The sequence below is a fragment of the Typopeltis vanoorti genome, chromosome 11, assembly GCF_054136105.1.
Source record: "Typopeltis vanoorti isolate ZY-2024b chromosome 11, IOZ_Tvanoo_1.0, whole genome shotgun sequence".
Classification (NCBI taxonomy): Eukaryota; Metazoa; Arthropoda; class Arachnida; order Uropygi; family Thelyphonidae; genus Typopeltis; species Typopeltis vanoorti.
This window is the reverse complement of record NC_143559.1, coordinates 92,001,191-92,025,679: the sequence shown is the minus strand read 5'-3', so window position 1 is coordinate 92,025,679 and position 24,489 is coordinate 92,001,191. Positions and strand designations below refer to the sequence as shown.

At 36.3% G+C, this 24,489-nt stretch overlaps 1 protein-coding gene across 1 annotated transcript in view; it reads left to right on the top strand.

Annotated features, from left to right (window-relative positions):
- Window positions 1-3,198: 3,198 nt before the first annotated feature.
- Window positions 3,199-24,489, top strand: part of LOC150101851 (uncharacterized) — a 126,182-nt gene continuing 104,891 nt past the window's right edge. Inside the window, exon 1 of the mRNA XM_090400678.1 lies at window positions 3,199-3,297. Coding sequence (XP_090256804.1) covers window positions 3,288-3,297 — 10 coding nt within the window. The 5' untranslated portion in view covers window positions 3,199-3,287. The remainder of the gene's footprint in view (window positions 3,298-24,489) is intronic.

The window sequence follows — 24,489 nt, the reverse complement described above, 5'->3', positions numbered from 1 at the left end:
AGCTTTCCTTGTGAATCTGGAAAGCGTCTTACAATTCTTAATACCACAGTATAGCTTAGTGTCCCCCGGGCTTCACTGAAATTTTTAATTCGGCCTGCACTGTCTGAAAGGTTGAAGATCCCCTGCATTACATAATTCAGGAAGCCTGGTCAGAAGACCAAATTCCAGATTATTGAAACACAGATCTAATACCAAAGGAAAACAAAACTGAATGTGAGAATTACAGGAATTTCCCTATTAAACTTCCAGATAATATTTTCAAAAGACCTGATCGTATTACACATCAATAAAATATAATTAAAAGTGACTGTGAAAATTACAGGGTAATTTTTCTAATGAGGGTTCCAGGTAAGATTTATTATTATTATTATTATTATTATTATTATTATTATTATTATTATTATTATTCCTGACACCTTCAGGAGTCCGAAGACTCATTGCGGGAGGACACCTACAACTGTCTCAACCACTACACCGAACCTCTACTACGAATCATCTCCATCAACGCCATCTACCTCCCACCACCACAACTGATATTCTATGTCTGTAAATTGCATGTGTTCTGAAGGGCCGATTTGTCTGTATGCGGGATGAAAAACCCGAGTTTCCTGTAGAAAAAACCCTGCTATCTCCGTATGAGATCGGCTAATTCACCTTCGATTGAAAATCGTCCATATAAAGATTCCTCCCGTCTCGACGAGAATCGAACTTAGGCCTATTCCAATCGAAGGGCGCAATGTACCGTTGTTCTTCCAATTGCGCTACGGAGGCATACAAGCATAAATTATGTAAGCATAAATCTTACCTATGTGAAAGAGAAACAAGGAGAACAATAAGGTGGCGCTGAATATTAAATAGGAGTTGTCTGGATCAGATTTTCAGTTTAAAATAAATAATTCAGAAATTATGAGAATATATCTACAAACTTACTAGTAAGTTTGTAGATTTGAAAAAGACATATGACATGGTACTGAGAGAAAAGCTGTTCAGAATGCCAATTATATAGTACTGTGAAGACAGTATCATTATTATTATTATTATGTAATACCTCCAGGGAGTCCAAAGCCTCATCGAAGGAGGGCATCTACTCTACAACTCTCCCTCTCCACCACTCCACCAACCGCAACTGCTCATCTACACCCGCACCATCTACCGCCGTTCACCACCACCACTAGTATTTTCAGACACAACCACAAACATCCATACCCATGTCGGGATTCGAACCCACAGCCTTTTGACTGGAGAACGGATATGCTAACCACTCGGCCAATCAGACCGGCAAGAATGAAAATTGAACTCATCCGAGATTTGAACCCGAGAATTCTCGCACCCAAAGCGAGAATCATACCGCTAGACCAACTAGCCACATTATATCAAGCAATACATAATCTATATCTGAGTTGTAATTCAGGGATTCTAAGTCACAATAAAATGACGTAGAGGAAGGTGGGGTTGATATAAGTTGAAGTGCGAGATAACAGAGCACAATAACTCTACTCTTATTCATCATCTATATGGACCACATTATGAAAGAAAGTAATATAAGCCATAAAAATTGGAAATTTTTATATCAGCTTATTATTTTATGCTGATAAAGTCTTAAATAAATCTCGTTCAGTACAAATCTACAGGATCCTAAACTGAATAACTACTGTAACAAATTTGATATGATAATCATCAATCAAAATAAAATACTATGAAAATAGTCAGGAACATTGCAAACATTAGTTGCATCTTTAATATGAATCCTATAAAGCACCTAAAGCATTTCAGCTTTAAAAATTGTGCTAACACCATTTTAAAATAAAAGCTGGTATGATGGGTTGTCAGTATAATAAATTTTTATGAAATAGTTATTAGCAGAAAGATTAAACTAGCTGTATACAAAATTATTTCAAAATAATCTTTACTTATGTATCTGAGAACTAGATTATAAGCAAAATAGTTGATCATATACTAAAGATCAGAGATATGATGTCTTAGATTAGCGGAATGAATAGATGGCATCAACGGCAGAATCTTTTTAAAATGAAGATATTAGGGAGAAACTTGACATTGTTAGCATTCAGGAAAGAATGAGAAGAGCAAATCTCTGGTTGTATTGACGCTTAAAAATAAAGCAAGAAGAAAGGTTACCCAGAAAGATGTTTGATGCTAGGATGGGTGGAAGAAGACCCGGAGGGACACCAGTATCTTACTGGATTGATGAAGATAGAAATATCTTGGACGACTGAAATATGAAGTCGTCCAAGATATTTCTATCTTCATCAATCCAGTAAGATACTGGTCTCCTTAGACCTTAAAGTACACAATATCTGGTACACTCCTTAATGACACATATCAAGAATTTTATGATGATGATAACGATTATAAACTTCTACTCAGAGACAAAGTGAAGGAAAGTTAGGTGGACTCGTTAGGTGGTGAAAGGGTTTTTCCTTCCAAAAGTTCGGTTTTTTTTCATTCTTCAAGCATACATACCAATTCAATGAATGTTTTTGTGTGTGTGTGTGTGTGTGTGTGTGTGTGTGTGTGTGTGTGTGTGTGTGTGTGTGTGTGTGTGTGTGTGTGTGTGTGTGTGTGTGTGTGTGTGTGTGTGTGTGTGTGTGTGTGTGTGTGTGTGTGTGTGTGTGTGTGTGTTACATCTATACACATAACACATTCACCTTTATAGGGGATGCAATAAAGGAAAGCTAGCAGTGTGCATTCACATTACTGGCAAACTCCCAGAAGTCTAAACCTATTTTTGAATACAAGAGATAGATATTCTGCGAGAAGAATCGAACCTCTAACGGTTTTCTTCTGATAGTCTAGCATTTTAGAAGCATTACCAGCAGGCTACGAAGAAATAAATATTATTTAGTATTATGAGTAAATTAGTAATATTTGTAATATTATTTAGTATTATTTTTTTATTTTTAACATTTTTACTAATATATGTACTGTACTTCTATAACTTGGCAAGTTAAATAATTCTGCATGAAATAAAACACAAAATGCAATTGTAACATTTAATACGTGGTACTTGAAAGTCTAGAATATCTCGCATCGTTAAATAAAGCAATCTGAAAGATTAATAGTTGAAAAAGATTTCATACATGGCTTAGTAATATATTTACAGATGAAATATGTCAAGAATTATAATTATAACATAAATGACTACGTAGTATTTTTTCCAATCGTTAGGGGGCAGCCATATATATATGCTCTAATAGCATTGCAGTACATTAGATCAAGCACGTGTGTTTTAAATATTGTTTTCGTTGTTTTACTGTATATGAATAAATATGTTTTGGGGTAAGTATTGTGGTGTGAGACTACTAGACATCGTACGTTTGCAATTTATCAGTGAAATACATTCACTCATTTAAATAATGTTGGTGTGATCTTTCACATATAAGAATATATACTTGAAGCAGATATATTACAATTATACGAAAACAACAGCATATTTAATTAAAGTAAATGCATTTACAAAATATAAATACAAAATCATGGTAATTAACGATCACGTAAAATGTGTTTGTCTTTCAAGAGTTTTTTTTTTTTTTAGTTCTGCCATTGATGAAATCAATGTCTTTCTTGTGCTTTGGCAGCTGACCCCCTCTTTTAATCATTGTAACTGTTTCGGAAAACATACGCGTCATAATTACAATTAATTAAATTTAAGACAGTATGAAAGAATTTTGCTATAGTACTGATGAGAAAGTAAAAAAGCACTTGCATACGTAAAAACACTAGTCTCGATATAGACACAATTGACGTGAAGAAAAAAAAAAAAAGGTCTCTACCTCTGTTCTGGTGTCGAACAGAGGTAAGGGAACACTAATATAGAAAATGATTGAACGATAATTCGTGTGGTAATAACAAAAATATAAAAGTGGAATAGACTCATTAACCGGAATTAATTGAATTGAGATTGATGGTGCCAGAGGTATGACAATGATCACAGTTTTTAATTTTCCTTGCTTGCTCGTTTAGTTCGCTTTAAACAAGTTGGCACGTTTTGTCAAAGTATTGTCTCAGTGGATTGTGAAACAGGGACAGGTTAGAAATTAATGGATACATTAATGTAAAATCAAACAAGTTGATGAAATCTAACTGAATTATTATTATCATTGCATGATCCAGGGAGTCCAAAGACTCATTGAGGGAGGGCAATTATAACCAAGAATTTTGAAGAAACCAAACAAGGAAGCTACATTCTTTGAATAGTGATGGATTTATACAAATTCCAATTTTTAGGAATAGATCAATATCTATTCCTATGAATTGGAAGTGTGCATTATAAGAAGAAAGAAATCCGTGTGTGAATTACAGGAATTGATTGGACTTGATACTTCTTAATCCATAAGTTTGAAATTTAGTAGATAATAAACTGGGAAGATCATTATGTCATTGGTTGAATGGGATTTACAGTTGGAAGATCTTGTATCACTAATCTGTTATTATTTTTTTAAATTTTTTTTTATGGAGTAACACAATTACTTTATAGTATAGCATCAGTTTGATTGGGTGTGTGTGTGGGGGGGGTTGTGTTCAGTAACACTTGGATTGCCATTTTTTATGTTTAATGAGCTGAATGCAATAGAAATTAATAGAATAATTTTGATAGGGATTAAGGAATGGATCAAATCTATTATGGTAAATTTCTAAATTAAACTACGGTAATCAATCAATTGGAATTCTAACCACAGCAGGGGAGCAGTTTGCTGGACAGATTATTAAAGGTACAGTAATTTTTAAGGAGCAGTCATTTGAAAGTTTATTCATCAGAAGATTAGATTTGAGAGAACACTAGTAGGGTTCTGCAGAATCAGTTTTGTTTTCCTTCTCCCTTTATATTATGATTATATATAATAATAATCTGAAATTAGTTATAAGGAAATCTGCATATTGTGCATAGATCGACATTGCTAATACAAAACTTCCATAGCAGACATGTTACAATCATATATAGAAGTCCAATATAAATAGCTGTCCATGCAATAAATGCCTGTACCATCCATAGCTTGTTTGCTGCTGTTTCTTTATTGCTTATATATGTGAGAAAACAGGCTTTCCCAGTTATTGGACATTTTGGAGAGAACGGGGGGGGGAACAAAACAAAATGTCATATAAAGCTGAGGGAAGGAGAACAAAAAATAAATAAAACAAAAGATGTTTATTTCTAAAATTACATAACTTGCACTACAACCTCCAACTCTTTGAGAAACTCGCAGGCAGATTCTTTCTTTACCCTAATCACATAATTACATTATAGTCTTTGATACTGCTTGTGTTGTGTTTTTTTTTTTTTTTTTTAATATGATCCTCAGAAGCAATCATTTTGAGGATGTCTGTTCAAAATGAAACACTTTTGTTTGTAAATTTTTCTGTGTTTGCTGTATGTATGCATGTACTTTGTCATGTACTGTATTATTATTAATTTTTATTACCCTTAACTTATCTTTTAGTTCTGTTATTTCATTCATTAAAATATTGAACAGTAGAGGACTTAGCCTTAGAACTTCTGTAGCTCAGTTAGCATAGACGAAGCCCTTTTGTCAGAAAGACCTGGGTTCAATTCTAATCCATGATGTAAAGAACCTTTATCTAGTCTCACACAGAGGTAGGGGATTTTTCATTCCCTAGAACAAGCAAACCGGCCCCATGATCACATGGATTTGCAGTCATGAATACTTACAACAGTATGTGGAAGAGATAGGGTCCTCACCGCATGTCATTATGCCCGTAGTCAACCATGAGTTACATCATGGTGGCCAACCTCCTAGATAGATAACACATAATAGGATAGAGAGGACTTAATGAATCACCCTGTCTAATTCCTGTCTTCATTGCAGTTTCTTTTGTCATTATTGCAGTACCTTATTATTACTATTACTATTATTACGGGCAACTCCAGGGAGTCATTAGACTCATCGAGGGAGGCCCCAAATCATATTCATCACAACTAATTGACATTCATACAGTATCTATCATACCTCGCCTTAAACTCATTCACTGTCACAGCATCCACCACAGACTCAGGGAGCGCATTCCACTCATTCACTACTCTAAAAGTAAAGAACCCAGCTCTAACACCTTTACTAACCACACTTTTGCCCAGTTTCCATGGATGTCCCCTAGTCCTCCCACAACCAGCCCTGTTCTCAAAAATATCTTCTGAATTAATTTTATAGAAACCCTTCAGTAATTTGAATGTCTCAATCATATCTCCCCTCCTCCGCCTATCAACCAATTTTTGCAACCCACAAATCCTCAACCTGTTCTCATATGGTTCATTCCACAGACCTGCTATCATCTTGGTCACTCGCCTCTGGATCTTCTCCACCTCCTCCCCATCAAGAAGAAACCTAGGTGACCAAATCTGAGCACAGTAGTCTAGATGGGGTCTTATCAAGGCTCGATACAGAGGAACAATAACCTGCTTATCTCTGCTTGTCAACGTATTCTTCAGCAACCAAGTGATTTGATGAGCTGATTTGGCCACTTTTGCAATGTGTCCCCTAAATTTCAATTCCTTATCTACCAACACTCCTAAATCTCGTGCCTAATCAATTTCCTGGAGCACGGTTCCACCAATGCGGTAAACTGCCGCCAATCTTTTCACCTCAAAATGCATAACCTTACATTTTGCCACATTAAACTGGCATCCATTCTCCTTAGCCCAGACCTCCAATCTATCCAAATCATCCTGCAAAATTTTGACGTCATCTGCATTCACTATTGCCCTACCCAACTTCGCATCATCCACAAACAAATGAACTTTTCCTCTCAGATCCTTTCCTATATCATTTATGAACAAATTAAACAGCAGTGGTCCAAGAACAGATCCTTGTGGCACACCACTAGTCACAGGCCGTCTTGTGGACTCTACTCCTGAGTAAACCACTCTCTGATATCTCTCCGTCAACCACCCTCCTATCCATCTCACCAACCCTATGTCCATTCCCATATGCTGCAATTTACTGATTAGAATTCCATGTGGTATCCTGTCAAAGGCCTTGGCAAGGTCCAGTAGAATCACTGTAAACACATTACCCTTATCCAGTTCAGCCGTCACTGTGTTATAATACGTGAGCAAGTTACTGAGGCATGATCTACCCTTCACAAAACCATGCTGTCCCCGATACAGTATCCCATTTTCTTCTATCCAATCTTGTATTTTCCTCTTGACTATTTTCTCTAAAACCTTGATAAAGATTCCTGTTATGCTGATTGGCCGGTAATTTTCAACAGCAGCCTTGGAACCACCTTTGTGCAGTGGAACTATTTTCCCCTCTTTCCACCCCCTTGGGACTGACCCAGTCCTGACGCTCAAATTAAACAAAATGGTCAAGGGCACTGACAATTCTTTGGCCGCTTCACTTACGACACGAGCTGGTATACCATCCAATCTCACAGATGTATTGACATTGAGATTCTGTAATAGACTAGTTACCTCTACTTCATTCATCACAATTCCAGTATAAGCTGTTGGTTCTTCCATTCCTGCAAAGTCACCACCTGGATGATATACTCTTGCAAAGTGCTCGCTCAGTAATTCCACAGTATCGACTGATTCGGTTACCTCCCTACCCTCAGCATTTTTTAAGATCATTCTACCATAAGCATTTTTCCTTTTACTTGCAACATATTGAAAAAACTGTTTGGGATTCTCTTTAGCCTGCGTGGTCAATTTCCTTTCGTAATCTGCTTTTGCTTTTCTTACCACCCTTGTTACCATCCTGGCCTGATGGTCACCCTTCTCCTTAAATTCCCTCCATAATTGTTTCTTTTTTTGCAGCTCGAGCTTAATAGTGTTATTCATCCATTTAACCCCTACTTGATTTATTATTCGGACTCTTGGTATACAGTCAACCATTGCCTCCTGCAAACAGTTCTTAACCACCTCCCATGCACTATCAACATCCAGCCCTTGCAGTTTTACATGCCATGGCATTGAGCCAAGCACACACCTAAGCTTGTCATACTTACCAGCCCAGTAATTCCACATGTACCCTGTCTTAATTGTAAATTCGACTCCTTTAGCCACCTTCCAAGTCATGACCTTATGGTCACTCTCACCAATTGGTGGCAACATGGTCATGTTCGTTACAGCCACATTCTCGGTTGCAATTACTAGGTCCAGCACTCTCTGCCCCCTGGTATTTTCCAATACATGTTGCCGTAGATAGTTGTCCCTTAATAACCGCATAAAATCCAATTCCTTCCTCCCATGTGCCCTCTCCTCTTTCCAGTCAATGTTACCATAATTGAAATCACCCATAATAATTGCCCTCCTTCCACTCTTTTCTTCTATATGCTTATGCATACTATCCCCACCATCCACTTCATCACCCGGTCTATAGCAGCACCCAATTGTATATTTTGTTCTGCTGGATTCTATCTCACACCAAACAGCCTCAAATGTGCTTTTTTCCCCATCATGCAGTTCAACTTCTATACTCCTTGGCTGAAGATCATCAGCTATCATCAATAACACTCCTCCCCCCTTTTTAAAAGAGGAATTTTATATGGGCTTTTTAATTGAAGGCAAGTTAGCTGACCTCTTAAGGAGGTAGCAGGGTTTTTCCCTCCCAAAAACGTTTTTTAATTTTGCATACAAGTAAATCAACCATGGGAACGGAGAATTTACAGATTAAAAATGCTATTTGTGGTGGGTGGTAGATGGCATCGTGTGTTGATGGTAGTAGTGATGTTGTAGTTGAAGGATCAAGTAGGAGAGACAGTGAGTCGGATGTAGTGGAATAGTGTGCCCTCTCACAATGAATCCTTGGACTCTGGCAGTATCACATAATATCTTTGATTAGCTTTACTATCTGTATTTTTATTATCTATAAAACACAAAACTGGAGTGTTAATATTGCAAATATTGCATCTCTGCAGGATCTTTCAGATCTAAAATCTTGTTTATCCATTAATATTAGAGATTCATGTATGTAAACTTATCCAAGAATTACTTGGATAAGTTTTATAATTTTTTGGGTCTGTTTTATCTCTTTTTTTTTAAAAATTGGCACTGATATTTTCCCCCTCCATTCATCTGGTATTCCTTTTTTAGGAAGCAATTTTTTTTATAGTTGACTGAATTACTACTTCTCTTCTTCCATATTTTAATTACTCATTTTGTATTTTGTCTATTCTGGCTATTTTCTATTTTTTCTTAATGTTTATTTGTTGTGATGTTATTTCTAAGTCTTCATCTTTCATATTTTCAGATAACATTATTTTTTCTTCATCTTCCCAACGTTTTTGTTCAGTTGAGGGTATGTATATATATTGACATAATTCAGCTCTTTGTTTCTAATTAATTTCAATATTTGCATGCCATAAGCTGTGTTCAAGCTGTTTTGCATAGATATCCAACAATTGTTTTATTTTCCAGATTTTGTTATTAGTTTACTTTTTTAAGCTTTTTGTATCAGTTATACTTATTTTCATTAGATTGATATTTTACATATGCTAGAAAGGCTTCTTTTTTTCTTTTATACTAATTTAACTCTGCATATCAGGGAGGCTATATTTTCCTTCTGTTTTCTCACATAAGGCTTCATATGCTGCATGTTTAATATTTTTAAATTTTCCAGCTTTCATTCAGTTCTACATTTTCATTAAAATTGTTTTGTTGTGCTGCTCTTCTCTTCTTCATTGATGTAATATTTTAATACTTTCATCCTGTAACAGTTCTGCCTTCAACTTTTTCTTTAGTCTTATTAATCTGTGAGGTACTTTGAATTTTTTTTTGCAGAATCTTAATTTTCCAATAAGTAATGTATGGCGAGTTGCTAAATCAGCTTGATGTTAGAAATTGGATATCGATTATTTCTGCGAGTCTAATATTTCTTATTCGTTATTACATAGTCTGTTTTAGGCAAGTTTCCTAAAGTATTTCTCCATGTTGTTATTATTAACACCAGACCTCCATGGAGTCTAAAGACTCATTGTGGGAGGCAGACATTGTTACACACTGTCCCATCAAACCGTGCTTTAAACTCGTTCAGTGTATCTGCATTCACCACAGTGTTAGGCAAATCATTCCACTGACCAACCACTCTCCATGCAAAGAACCTACTCCTTATGCCCTTGCCCACACCCTCCTTATTCAACTTCCTTGTATGTCTCCCTTGTTCTATCCCTCCCCCCCATTCTACAAAAACTTTCTTCCATATTAACCTGGTAACAATCTAATTTACTAATTTCAATGTCTCAATCATATCCCTCTCTTCCTGCTATTCACAAGGTTTTGCAAACTGTATCCCTCAATCTGTCCTCGTATTCCACACCCCAAATATCAGTCACAACCTTAGCTGATCTTCACTGGGCCCTTTCCAACATATCCTCATTACCATGAAAACCAGGGGACCAAACCTGTGCACAGTAATCCATTCAACGCCTGATCAAGGCCTTACACAATGGAACCAGAACCTCTTTCTACAAGTTGAGATCCTCTGTATCATTGCCATAATCTGATGTCTTCAATTTGTGCAGTGTGACTTCTGAATTCAAATCCTTGTCAATCACCACTCCAAGATCTGTTATCTCCTCAGCTTCTTCCGAAATATCCTGACCAAATGTATACTTTGTATCCCATTATTGCCTACCAAATTTCAGTCTTATACTTGTAAACATTGAATTGATAGTTCCATATTATTGCCCACTCATACAATCTATTAAAGTTCTCCTGTAAGGTCACAACATCTACTTGATTCCTCATCACTCTCTCTCCTGGTTGGCCAAGTGGCTAGCATATTTGTTCTCCAGCCATGAGGCTATGGGTTTGAATCCTGCTAAGGGCATGGATATTTGTGATTGTCCTACTAACAGATTATCATATGTACTGCTGTGTACTGGTGCAGTATGATCTTTGATGTTTTTGTGCCATAAAAATAAAATCATATCATTCTCCCCAGTCTTGCATCATCTAGAAGCAGTTGTATATCACCAGTTAAACCTATTCCAATATCATTAATATACAGATTAAATAATGGTCCCAAAACTGACCCTTACAGCACACTACTAGTGACTTTCCTCTTTTGAGATAGTGTCTCTGCATACACAACTTGCTGATACCTATCCAATAGCCATTCACCTATCCAACTTGCTAGTCTATCATCCAATCTCATCTGCTTCAGTTTAGTGACCAACTTGCTGTGTGATCTGTCAAAAGCTTTTGCAAAATTTGGTTGGTCGGCAAAGGTTGGTCGATTGGTAGAGCTCTGCTACTAATGGCTCAGTTAAGTAAGTTTGAGCGCGGTTAGTAGTTGGAAGGGGACCAATTGTTCGATGCTGTTGGCACACTCTCCCTCGATGAGTCTTTGGACTCCCTGGAGGTGTCAAATAATAATAAAATCTAAGTATACCACTGTATATGCATCTCCCTTGTTCAGTACATTCATCACCTTGTTATAGTACATAAGCAAGTTTGTAAAACACGACCTCCTTTTAACAAACCCATGCTGACAAGTACAAAGAATTCCACTGTTATCAACCCACTTTTGTATTCTCTACCTCCACAACCTCTCCAGATATACAGATCACTCTATAATTTGTTGTCTTAGCCTTATCACCACTTTTGTAAAGTGGAACAATTTTACTTTCCTTCCACTCCTTTGGGACTTGTGCTGTTGCATGACTTGTTAAACAGGTAGGCCAAGGCTGATGCTAACTCCCTTGAACATTTCTTCAAGATGTGGCGATATATCAAGTTGTATTATACAACTCCAGATTTACAGATCAGCCTATAATTTGTTGTCTTAGCCTTATCACCACCTTTGTAAAGTGGAACAATTTTGCTTTGCTTTGGGACTTGTAATGACTTGTTAAACAGGTAGGCCAAGGCTGATGCTAACTCCCTTGAACATTTCTTCAAGATGTGGTGATATATCAAGTTGTATTGCCATATTGACATCTAGCATATACCTTCTTGCCCACTCACCATTAAGTCATTTCTTTCATTACATTTGAGATTCTGATTTCACACTGAAGATGAAACACCCTTATGAACCGCTCACTGAACACCTTGACTATGTTCTCTGCATTGGTTACCAATCTCCCTATTTCATCCATTAACCGCATCTTACCATAATCATTCTTTCTTCTACTTGCCACATATTGAAAATCATCAAGCCAAGAAAAAACTCCTGGGGGGGGGTTTTGGCCTGATGTTGTACTTACTAACTACTCTTTATGCAACTGATTATTATCATTATTCATCTTGTGCTGCCTCCAAAGTGCCTTCTTCCCGATTTCATTATTAATCCCTGCATTCATCTATTTCATACCTACCTTATTCAGCCTTTTGACCTTTGGAATACATTCACACATTGATGCAGTTATGTATTTTCAGTTCCCAAGCAGCATTTATTTCCTTATTGCTCAATTCTTCACTCCTCAATCACCAGTGTTATTTTATGATTTGCTTTATGTTGATAGAATGTGTTATTTATTCTCAGTTCATTTCCTGTGTAGAACTACAGTAATTTAATTCTATTTTTATTTTGCACTGATTCATTAAATATTTAGCATATTCTTGGTATTATCTAGCTCCCAGTTTGTGCATTTAAATCTCCAGCTATGCTGTGATTTTATTTTGTTTCTTGTAAGTAATGCTTTGTATAATGTATTTGTTTCTGGTTTCCCTTCTTCAGGACTATCAATGCCTGTGAAAGTTTTATATGCCTTTTTATCTTTACTTGCATATTAATTATTCTTTCTGATATACGGTGGTCAGCGGTAGATGGTGTTGGTGTAGATGATGAAGGTAGTTGAGGTTGGTGGAGTGGTAGAGACGGAGAGTTGTAGAGTAGGTGCCCTTCCTCAATGAGTCTTCGGAATCCCTGGAGATGTTACATAATAATAATTCTTTTATATTTAATTGATACTGTTCATGTAGTATTATTGCTACTCCCTCTTTTGCCCTTTCTTCCTTATTCACACCTGTATGCTAACTAAATATATAGTTAGTGGGATAGAATGTGTAGGTTATAGTGTGTTTAGGAGGGTCAGAGAGAATAAAATGGGGGGAGGGGTGTTATTGATGATAGCTGATGAACTGCAGCCAAGGAGAATTGAAGTTGTATTGCAGGATAGTGAAAAGAGCTCATTTGAGGCTATTTGGTGTGAGATTGAGACTGGCAGAATAAAATATACAGTTGGGTGCTGCGACAGACCAGGTGATGGAATAGGTGGTGGAGATAGTATGCATAAACAAATTGATGAAATGAGTGGAAGGAGAGTAATTATTATGGGGGATTTCAACTATGGTAACATTGATTGGAAGGAGGAGAGGACACGTGAGGAAGGAAATGGATTTTATTCAATTATTAAGGGATAACTATCTGAGACAGCATGTAATTGAAAATACTAGGGGTGTGAGAGTACTTGACCTGGTAATGGGTTTACAGTGATACTGCTGGACCTGCCAAAGCCTTTTGACAGGATACCACATGGAATTCTAATTCGTAAACTACAACATATGGGAATGGATATAGGGTTGGTGAGATGGATAGGTGGGTGGTGGATGGAGAGATATCAAAAGAGTAGTATATTCAGGAGTAGAGTCCAAAAGATGGCCTGAAGGGTTCTGCTGCAGGGGTCTGTTCTTGGACCACTGCTGTTTATTCTGTTCATTAACGATATAGGGAAGGATCTAAGAGGAACAGTTCATTTGTTCGCTGATGATGCCAAGTTGGGTAGGGCAATAGTGAATGCAGAAGATGTCAAAATCTTGCAGGATGACTTGGATAGATTGGAATTCTGGACTAAGGAGAATGGATATCAATTTAATGTGACAAAATGTAAGGTTATGCATTTTGGGGTGAAAAGATTAGCAGCAGTATACCACATTGGTGGAACTGTACTCCAGGAGATTGATGAGGCCAGGGACTTGGGAGTGTTGGTGGATAGGGAGATGAAGTTTAGGGGGCACATTGCAAAAGTAGCTAAATCAGCTCATCAACTCACTTGGTTGTTGAAAAATACCTTGACGAGCAGAGACAAGCAAGTTATTGTACCTCTGTACTGAGCCTTGATAAGACCTCATCTCGACCACTGTGCCCAGATTTGGTTACCTAGGTTCCTTCTTGATGGGGGAGGCGGTGGAGAGGATCCAGAGGCGAATGACTAAGATGATAGCGGGTCTATGGAATGAACCATATGAGAACAGGTTGAAGATTTGTGGGTTGCAGAAATTAGTTGATAGGCGGAAAAGGGGAGATATGATTGAGACATTCAAATTGCTAAAGGGTTTCTATAGGATTAATTCAGAGGATATTTTTGAGATCAGGACTGGTGGTGGGAGAACTAGGGGACACCTATGGAAGCTGGGCAAGAGTGTGGTTAGCCGGAGTGTTAGAGCTGGGTTCTTTACTTTTAGAGTGGTAAATGAGTGGAATAAGCTGGCAGAGTCTGTTGTGGGTGCTATGACGGTGAGAGAGTTCAAGGCAAGGTATGATAGATACTGTGAGAATGTCATATAGTTGTGTGGACATGATGTTTAGGGCCTCTCTCGATGAGTCTAACGATTCCCTGGAGTTGCCCGTAATAATAATAAATACTTAAGGAATTGACAATGTACACTAGAAATATAAATTAAATCAACTTTAATATATACTTTCCGATATTTCAGCAACGTCACATTGCCATCTTCATGGGAACTTAAGATAAAGACACGTATACGCAAGTACTACATTTGCTGTTATGTAGTACTTGCATGCACGTGTCTTTATCTTAAGTTCCCATGAAGATGGCAATGTGACGTTACCGAAATATCGGAAAGTATATATTAAAGTTGATTTAATTTATATTTCTAGTGTACGCTGTCAATTCCTTAAGTATTTAGTTATCATGTTTAACCAGCATATAAGCCTTTCTACAAGAATTACTCCCGTATGCTATTATATAATTTGGCGTTTTATACATTTCTTTTCCTTTCTTCTTATAATGCTAATGTTTGACTTCTCTAATTATCCATTTTATATCAACTCTGTCTTATTTGAGATATATACAATTTTCTTTCTGTTATCAAATACTTCCTAATTAGTTTCCATGCACTAGTGATCTCTTTTTGGATTCTTCCATTTGTGGTATTGCCTCAAGCTGGTTTCTAAATACCATCTCCTTGAGGCTACCACACTCTAACCCCACCCATGTCAAGGCTTTATAATCATACATCAATGACATTTCAATTACATTGAAATCCTCTAATACTCTGACCGAATCCCAAACTCTTATTGCTATATGTTGTTTCTTCTGTCCAACCTATGAAAAAAAAAATCCTAATATTCCTAATCCTAATGTTATAGCTCTTAATGTTGCCAACTAAATTTTATGTTGATCATCTCAGTTTGTCCTATTAATGAGGTCATCTTCTTTGGAGACTTGAATGTTCACAAATCAAACTGGCTCTCCTTTTCTAACTGCACAGATCAGATAGATACTATGACATTGTTGTCATTGAACTTAAACAAACTGGTTTTGCTTACCATAATACCAGATAACTGATCGCACCCAATCTCTTCCTCATTAATTATATTATAAATGTTAACATTGTGGTCTGTAATTACTTAGAACACAAAGCTGATTTCTTCTCCCATGAAACTCATGCAGCCATTCTCATTCATATTGTCTGGCATTATAAAAGTGCCAAACGGGATGATCTTGACTTCTGTCTCATTTCCTTAGTTGGATTATTACTTTTTCTCTTTTGTTCCATCTTTTGGTATTTATCTTGTGGCTTAGAAATCACCCCATATTCAACCTGTACTAAAGAAGGGCAACAACTCTTTACTACCCAGCGTGGCTCACTTCAGTGTTTTTCTGAAGTAATGGAGAAAACAATTAATACTCATCTTCTACATTACCTAGAAACACAAAATAATAAACCATTTGCTGTTATGGATTCTGCCATTGTTGATCACTGGAGTATTGTTTGTTGCCCTTTAGTCACCTTTGGGCAGAGCTGTCGCTAGATTAGATCACACCCTGAGGCAAAAAATTAAATATTGCACCTAATGGATCAGAGCTGTCCAATCTTAAGTAATCCAAAAGCCGAATTACAAAAAAATTTATCCAAGGGCCGCATCACGATGTGTATCTAGTAATTTGGTGAGCAGCAACAGCGACACAACCTCGATAGCTGAATAAACGAACAACACTAATCACACGCTCGCGTTCCTCGTGAGTGCCTGGAGCATGCATGTTGAAACAAAACAGTATAAGAATGCTTCTTTTACGCATCTAATATTTGAAAAATGTGAGTATATAGTGATGTAAAAACACCAAATAAAATTACCAACATCGAGATTATCGATTAGTGGTAGAATTAAAATATCTGATACGCATTTGATTCTTTTTCCGCCCGTGAAAATCAAAACCCACAGGCGGGCTGCACAAAATCACAACGCAGGCTGCATCCAACCCGCAGACAGTGCTTTGGACAGTCCTGGATAAGACAAAAATATAAGAAAATTATGCTAACAGGATTTAGTGTAGCGACGGCACCTGCTGCAATATGGCTGAACAAGCACCCTTATTAAGCGGCGCTGTGAAGCAGGCTGCCTCTATGCTACACCCTGTCGACAATACTGCCTTTGGGCAAATGCTACAGAAGAGTTTGCTGTGTAAATGCATGTACTCTCAGGTTTCTTGTGATATCTAAGGCATATGATTGTATTTAGTACAAAGATCTATTAAGCTTATCTTTTTTGCACCATTCATCCTCAAACTTTGCAACTAATGTACTTCACAAGGCTTTGTTGTCACTTCTTTTTCCTTCTGTATATCAATGACCTCCAAGGGATTTCAAACTTCAGAATGTCAACTTTTGCATCTCTAATCTGATCTTTAGGCATTCTTTGGTGTGGTGCTGATCATTTAACAAGGCAATCAGTATTTCTTGCAATTTCTTATTTCCAATCTTACTTCTGACAGTACTCAACTATCTAGAGAAGATTATTTCTCTTTTGCATAACTATAATAACCTTGACTTCTTTTTGGCATATCTCTACTTGAGCAAGTAATGCGTTGAACATTGTTCTGAAATTTTGTTGTATTACTGCAGAAAAGAAAATAGCTATTAGGTTGATTGTCCTCTCCTGCTTGTATTTTCTAAATATTTCCTTTGTTCCTGTTCATCATAATTCATCAGTGATTCCTCCCCATCCCAATTCTCCTCTAAATCTGCTAAAACATCTGTAATGGCTATTCAGCATGTCTTCTGTTACTTTGAACTTGCAAATTTTTCTTTCTCTTTATTCATTCTTGCTAACTTAGTGTTAGTTGAGTAGTATGTATCTTCAACCAGTAGGCTGTAAGTTTGAATCTCACCACTGGCATGAATGTTTGTGGTGATTGTCTTTAGTTGTGAGACCACCACCCCGCTTATGGATGGTCTGAAATGGCTTGAAAAGGTTATTTAAAAAATAATAAAAATATAAAATTAATAAAAATAAACAAAAATCCATAGTTCACCCACAGTACTAATGCACTATTGGTTTGCAACCTTTTGTGAATAGGTATCACATAAATTCCTTTTACTGTGTGTCCTTCAATAATGAAGTCCTACAATAAAAATTAAATTAAATTTTTACTGTGGTACATGTGTGATTCTATAATTATGGATACACAGGCCTCATTGTACAAGAGAGTACCATAGATTAGAAGTGTAAAGTTTTTTGGATACTCTGAAAGATCCTGTTTCAAACCAAAAGTATTCCTTCCTACACTATAACACTACCACTGCACATAACAAAGTTATCCTGTTATCGCAGTGAGCCTTACATCATGTGGATCAAGTGTAAGTATTGTCTGGGGTGAAGATTGGCAACCTGTAGCTGTGGATCATCATCATCCTTGACACGTGGTTGGATAATCTCACATAGTGATAGGTTTTACCACTAACAAAACCATCTGGAGGATGCATACAGTTAACTGGCATAACATACTGGCTTCACAACCTTAGTTACTTTTTGCCATAAGTATTTTACCTTAGTTAGGAGAATTCACTAATACATAGTGAGAAGATTATATAATTTTTCAGGTCTTCTGTCCATGTCTGTTTCATTGTTTCTAGAGTTGTTTTTTAGTGTTCACATTCCCATCTTTTAATGAAGTTAGTCATAGTCAGATACTCTAATTTATGTGCTATAAGCACACAAAACTAACTATAGCCATAACTTCTTGCTAGTCGCTTAACTCTAAACCATGTTCCAGTTTCAGTAGTGTATGTAACTAGTTATTTGCGTACATTTCCTTGGTTAAAGCAATGTGGTTTTCCAGTGGTGGGCAGTATTCTTGATATAACCAACTTATAACTCTAAATTATAACTTAGTTATATCATTTAGGAAAGCCTTATTTTAATCATTTTCCTTGGAACTGATTAAAGTTGCACTTGGGATATATGTATAATTTTTGAAAAGAGTGTGTGTGGGGGGGGGGGGGGGAATTGGAAAGTGATAATCTCACTTTTAGGGTTAAATTTAGGAGCTAATTGGTTGCAAAGTTTGTGACACTATCTGCTTAGCCACTCAGATCAGCCATTATAGCAAATAGAAAATTGTTTTAGGGATTGATATTTTCAGGTAGTCATTTCAGAGCTTCCTTTGAGCTGCCATTATTTATCATATGATTATCAGTATTAATTTCTGATGCAGTTGATTCATCACTCAAATTGGCTTCCCTTCTCCAGTTTCACTGATCAAGAAAGAAAGGGATGCTGAGATGTTTGACATTAGCAACTACCTAACACAGATTGTCAATCAGAATAAATAACAATCCTTCCAATTTGCCAACACTTGATCTCTTTCTAACAACTCTCCCTTCCAAGTATACTATGGATGTCAGGTCTCTTGATAATTCAGATCACAACTTTGTATCGCTTTTGCCAGAGAACAACCTTCACCCACTGGTTCTCAGTCTCTTGTCCTTTGACACTACAAAGGTACCAAATGGGACAAGACAAGGCCAACTTGCTGGCATTATCCTTCTCTTCCAATTCCTGATCATCAATGAGCTTGGTTAAGTTCCCTCCACTCCATTCAGTCTTCTGCCTGAAAGAAATAAAAAAAACCCTTAGTGACTTTGGACACACACAAGGCCTCCAGTCCTGATGGTATCCCACCTACCTATTGCGTTAAAAACTTGTACTCCACAATTAACACCTATATTACACCATGAAAATAGGCCTACATCCATCCCATCCCAAGGAAAGATTGATAAGTCAACAAACAAACTGCTATCCTACTGTAATTTCTGTTCTCTCTCTCTAAAATCATGGTCATCAGCAACCAACGCCTGACCAACTGGAGACCTGCCAGCAATATGGATTCTGCCACTCATGATCTATAGCTGATCTAACTTTTGCCACCTGCTTCTGGACTCGAGCCATTGAAAAATTTGGAGAAACTCGCATAGTTGCTCTCAACATTTCAAAAGCGTTTGATCTGGTTTGGTACAGGGGCCTGCTTATATACTGTCATCCTATGGTCTGCCTTCAACACTCTGCAACTGGATTGCTAACTTTCTCACTTTGTATCATAACATGGTTGTTCACTACGTATCATGATGGATGATTTCCTCAAGGAGGTTCTGTTCTTTCACCTGCTCTTAAGACTTCTTATCCTATCCATAGCTTTGCCACTGACAATACACTCCATTTTGCCTTTCATTTGACAAACTTTATAGTGGTCAAGTATTAGAATCATCAAGATCCACTACGACCAGTGTCCTGAACTCGGATCATCTCAATAGTACAAGGGCAACATTGTAGACTTCAGTTCTACCAAAGCTCAGTCCTGTCTGATCTCTCTCATCATCATAACACTAATTATGGATATAGACCATATTGTTGTTGGAAGTTTTTCTACCTTGGTTATACTATAAATTAAAGATACCAAGAAATTATATAGTTCGTTTAGTCCTTTATACAAGTGTGAGCAAACAAAGTTTGCACCTGAAGTATTTTCAGGAGTGGGGCAACTCGTATATAGAAGGTAATGATTTCACATCACTTGCCTTAGTATCCCATAATGCAAAGCACATATCCTTACAGACATGTATAGTGCTATGCATTATGGGAATATAATAAATTTAGTTTCATCCTTTATCCAAGTGTGAGCAAACAAAGTTTGCGCCTGAAAGTATCTTCAGGACTGGGGTAAGGTAGTAACAACACTGGGCAACTCGTTGCAAAGGTGGAGCAAGCTTACATCATTCCTATCTCAGTATCTCCCATAATGCAAAACACATCTCCTTGTGGATATGTATGATGTTATGCATTAAGGGAAGGGCCACTACCCACTAGTTTTGACCTTTATTGAGGTCTCTTCAATGGGAGCCAGGCCAGGCCTGGGCCTGGCCCAGCTCCCACTGAAGATACTTTCAGGCGCAAACTTTGTTTGCTCACACTTGGATAAAGGATTAAACTAAATTTATTATAGTCTAACCAATTGAAAAATAAACTTTCATCGTCTTTCTCTAAATCCAGAGTAATTTAATAAAAAAAAAGGTGGCACACCTTTTGGCAACTCCTATAGGTAGAGATGACCTTGCTATTGCTTCTGCCTTGTATCTCCACATCTGGGCCTGGCTCCCACTGAAGAGACCTCAATAAAGGTCGAAACTAGTCTGGTAGTGGCCCTTCCCTTAATGCATAACATTATACATATCCGCAAGGAGATGTGTTTTGCATTATGTGAGATACTGAGATAGGAGTGATGTAAGTCTGCGCCGCCTTTGCAACGAGTTGCCTGGTGTTGTACTACCCTACCCCAGCCCTGAAGATACTTTCAGGTGCAAACTTTGTTTGCTCGCACTGGGATAAAGGATTAAACTAAATTTATTATAGTCTAACCAAGTGAAAAATAAACTTTCAGCATTATGGAAAGGATCACTACCCAGACTGGTTTCGACCTTTATTGAGGTCTCATCAGTGGGAGCCAGGTGATACTAAGGTTGAAGTAATGGAGAAGTCATTTTCATATATGAGTAGCAAAAGGTGTCACACCTTATTAAAATACTCTAGATTAGAGATAGTTGTTGGAAGTTTTTCCACTTGGTTATACTATAAATTAAAGATACCGAGAAATTATATACTTGATTTAATCCTTTATCTAAGTGTGATATTATGGGATACTAATATGCATTAGGCAAATGATGTGAAGTCATTAGCTTCTATATACGAGTTTCCCCAGTCCTGAAAATACTTCAGGTGCAAACTTTGTTTGCTCACACTTGGATAAAGGATTAAACCAAGTATATAATTTCTTGGTATCTTTAATTTATAGACCATATTGGTCTGTTCAGTCTCATTATCCATCTAATATCCTCTTTTGAGGTCTACCTGACCTTCTCTTTCCAGTTGGTTTATATTTTATTAATTAATTAGTTATTGTGTGTTGGCCATTTGATTTACATATTCTATCCAGTTTTGTTTGTAATTGTTTAGTTTTTCTTCTATAGATTTTATTTTTAGTTCTTTTAAAATATCTTCATTCCTTTTTTGTCTAATGTGTATTTTGCAGTTCCAATGAATCTCATTTCACTTGTTTTTATTTTTTGTTTGCTTATTGCTCAGATTTCACTGCCATATAATAATATAGGTACTGATAAAGTATCGTGTATTTTCAAGCATGTTTTTTTATTGTACAATATTTGGATTGGGCATTCTGTTTATCAGGCCTATAATCTGTAAAAAATTTGAGGTTTTTAATTTTGTCTTTTTCTCCTTCTTATGATATTTCACATCCAAGATAACTGAAAGTATTTATCTATTCTGTTATTTTATTATCAATAACTATTTTACTTCTAACTGGAGTTTGTTCCACAAAATGCCATTGTTTTAGTTTTATCTATCTATTTTCATTCCAAACTGGTCTACTATAATGTTTAAATTATATATTGTCTTTCTTATTTGATATTACCTGACCATCTGCAAATAGTGTATTTATTTTGTTATTCTTGGAAATTTCTATACCTGGGTTATTTAAGGTGTTCCACTGTATTAATATTTCATTCATATAAATATTAAAAAGTGTTGGAAAACAGGGCATCCCTGTCTTACTCCTTGGTTTATAGATTGTTTTTCATACATTGTTGCATTTATTTTTATTTCATGTAGTAAAATATTAGGTATATTTATTCTTTGTAATATGTTAAATACTATATATCTTTTTACTTTGTCAAATGCTTTTTCATAATCTATAAACAAAACATGAGTTTCTAAATTAAATTCTCTTCTTTCTCCATAAGTAGTTTTAAACAAAAAACAGTTTTTTGTTTTCTAAATCAATTTTGACATTCTAATATTTTTTGGCTATATTTTCAATCTTTCTACTATATATTTTGTAGCAGTTTTTCTTTTTTCCATTTTACTGGTATTTGTCCATTTGTGTATATTTTATTTTAAAATTTTAATCTTATTTCCCAGCAAATTTATACAGTTTATCCCATCTTCTCCTACTGATATACCATTTTTTATTTTACTTAGATTGCCCTTTAATTCTTTCATTGTTATTATATCTCCCTTACTTTGAGTAATACCCAGATATTAAAACGTGATCATTCCCATCCTGAACTGACCTATAACCTCCAGCCTTTCTGACACAAACACATCTCAACCACAGCTTCTGTAGCTGCCAAAGAAACTCTTGTGTACTTTTTCACACGAGACACTGCTTCACACCTTCACAACTGCTAACTCTATACAAATTCCAAATCTGCTCAACCATAGAATATTGCTCCTATATTTGGGGTGGTGCACCAAAATCCTCTAAGATTGCTTGATTCTATCCAGATCTTCTACAGATACTTTCATGGACATTATTCCTCCATTTTCCTCCAAAATCATTAGAACAAGAGCTACTGTTAACCAACGTTTTTTATAGTCCATATTGAAACTCACCGAACCAACTTCACTTTGCCCTCTTTCATTCCATCTACTTTTGTTCTTTGAACAGCCTCTCCCACTCTGTCTTCCCCAAAGAATACAACCTTCAGTTGTTCAAAAATAGTGTAAATAGATTCCTCCTTTCTTGTTATCTTCTTGCCTCACATGACATGAATATGCTATAGGTCTTGTGACCTTTTGTGTGTGAATCAGATTAAAAAAAAAAAAAAAAAAGAAACTAAGGCTGCCATCTAGAGTGTATCTTCAGAGAAGAAAAATCTCTTGAAATTATGTAATTGGTGGGTTTCTTGTTTATTTTGTTTACATCACTTTTGATTCAAATGATGGAGAATCTTAATATGAAAATTTATATTATTGTTCTTTAGTTGGGTAAATTTCTTCTTCTTGAAGTGAGTAACTGATGTTAAAAAAATGTAAATATGTTGTTTTTGCATGTAAAGTAGTAGTAATTAACCTCCTTGTAGCATTTCTTTGAGAAACAGTCCATGTCTCAGAAAACAAAAAGGAAAAAAAAACATTGGGTTGTCTATGAATTATATAACCTTTGGGGGGGGACAAAAAAGGAATTGTTCTTTTGTGATACAGTAGTAAAACACCATTATCTAATTTATGTATGTCTTAGAATCAGGAATTTTTTTTTTCTGAGAAATTATTTCATATGCTGCTAATAGGGTTGTTACATGCTCCAAGACATTTAGCAAATTTACAGAATAGTTAGTATCTCATCAGGGGCGAATTCTCCATGCTTGCTGTGCAAGCTCATTACTTGAGAAAGAATTAATATTTATTTGTTAATAAATGCATGCATTTATAAGCATTCCATTTAGGCTATATTTTTGTAGACAGAAGACTTCTTAAGCTTGCATGGCAATAATTAAGCTTTGCATTGTGTATCGAAGGCCGATGCTTGCTCATCTAGTCAAAGCCTACCTTGGCTTGCTCGGTTGTTGGATCTTCCAGGTCCTTGCTGCAGCACTGTGATTTCATGTGCATACATAGCCATTTCACGTCGTCTCGCTCTGTTGCTTAAACACAGGCCATACACAGTTAACGTTGCTCTAGCCAGTGAGCTTCAGCCAGCCTTTACAAGTGCACGTGTTGCTTCGGAAAATTAAGTTACAACCAACTTTTTATGACAATGTTATTGACTAGTTCATAAAGAAGAACCGTAGGGTAGAATTTGTATTCAAGTAGCTAAATTGAAAAAGATAGAATATCATTTGTAAAATAAATGTTGTATTTGTATGATTAATGTACATAAATTTCTAAATACAGTATATAGTTTTAAATGGTCAGTAATTCATTATTTCGCTAATCAGACTTCAATCACACCTTTCACTCCCTGAATGATAACAAGAACAAGTATGAATTTCAAGACCAGCATTCGCCCCTGTATCTCAGCAGTGTTGGTTAATATTTTGGAACACTTGGTAAAAGGCAAAATTCAGGAATTTTTACAAAAATTCAAAAGACAAAATTGAGGAATTCAGGTGTACAGAAATATAATTTGTAAAAGGTAGGTCTTTTCCTTAGTAATTAGCTCACTTCTTATAGTAAAAGAACAGGTTAAGTAGGAAGA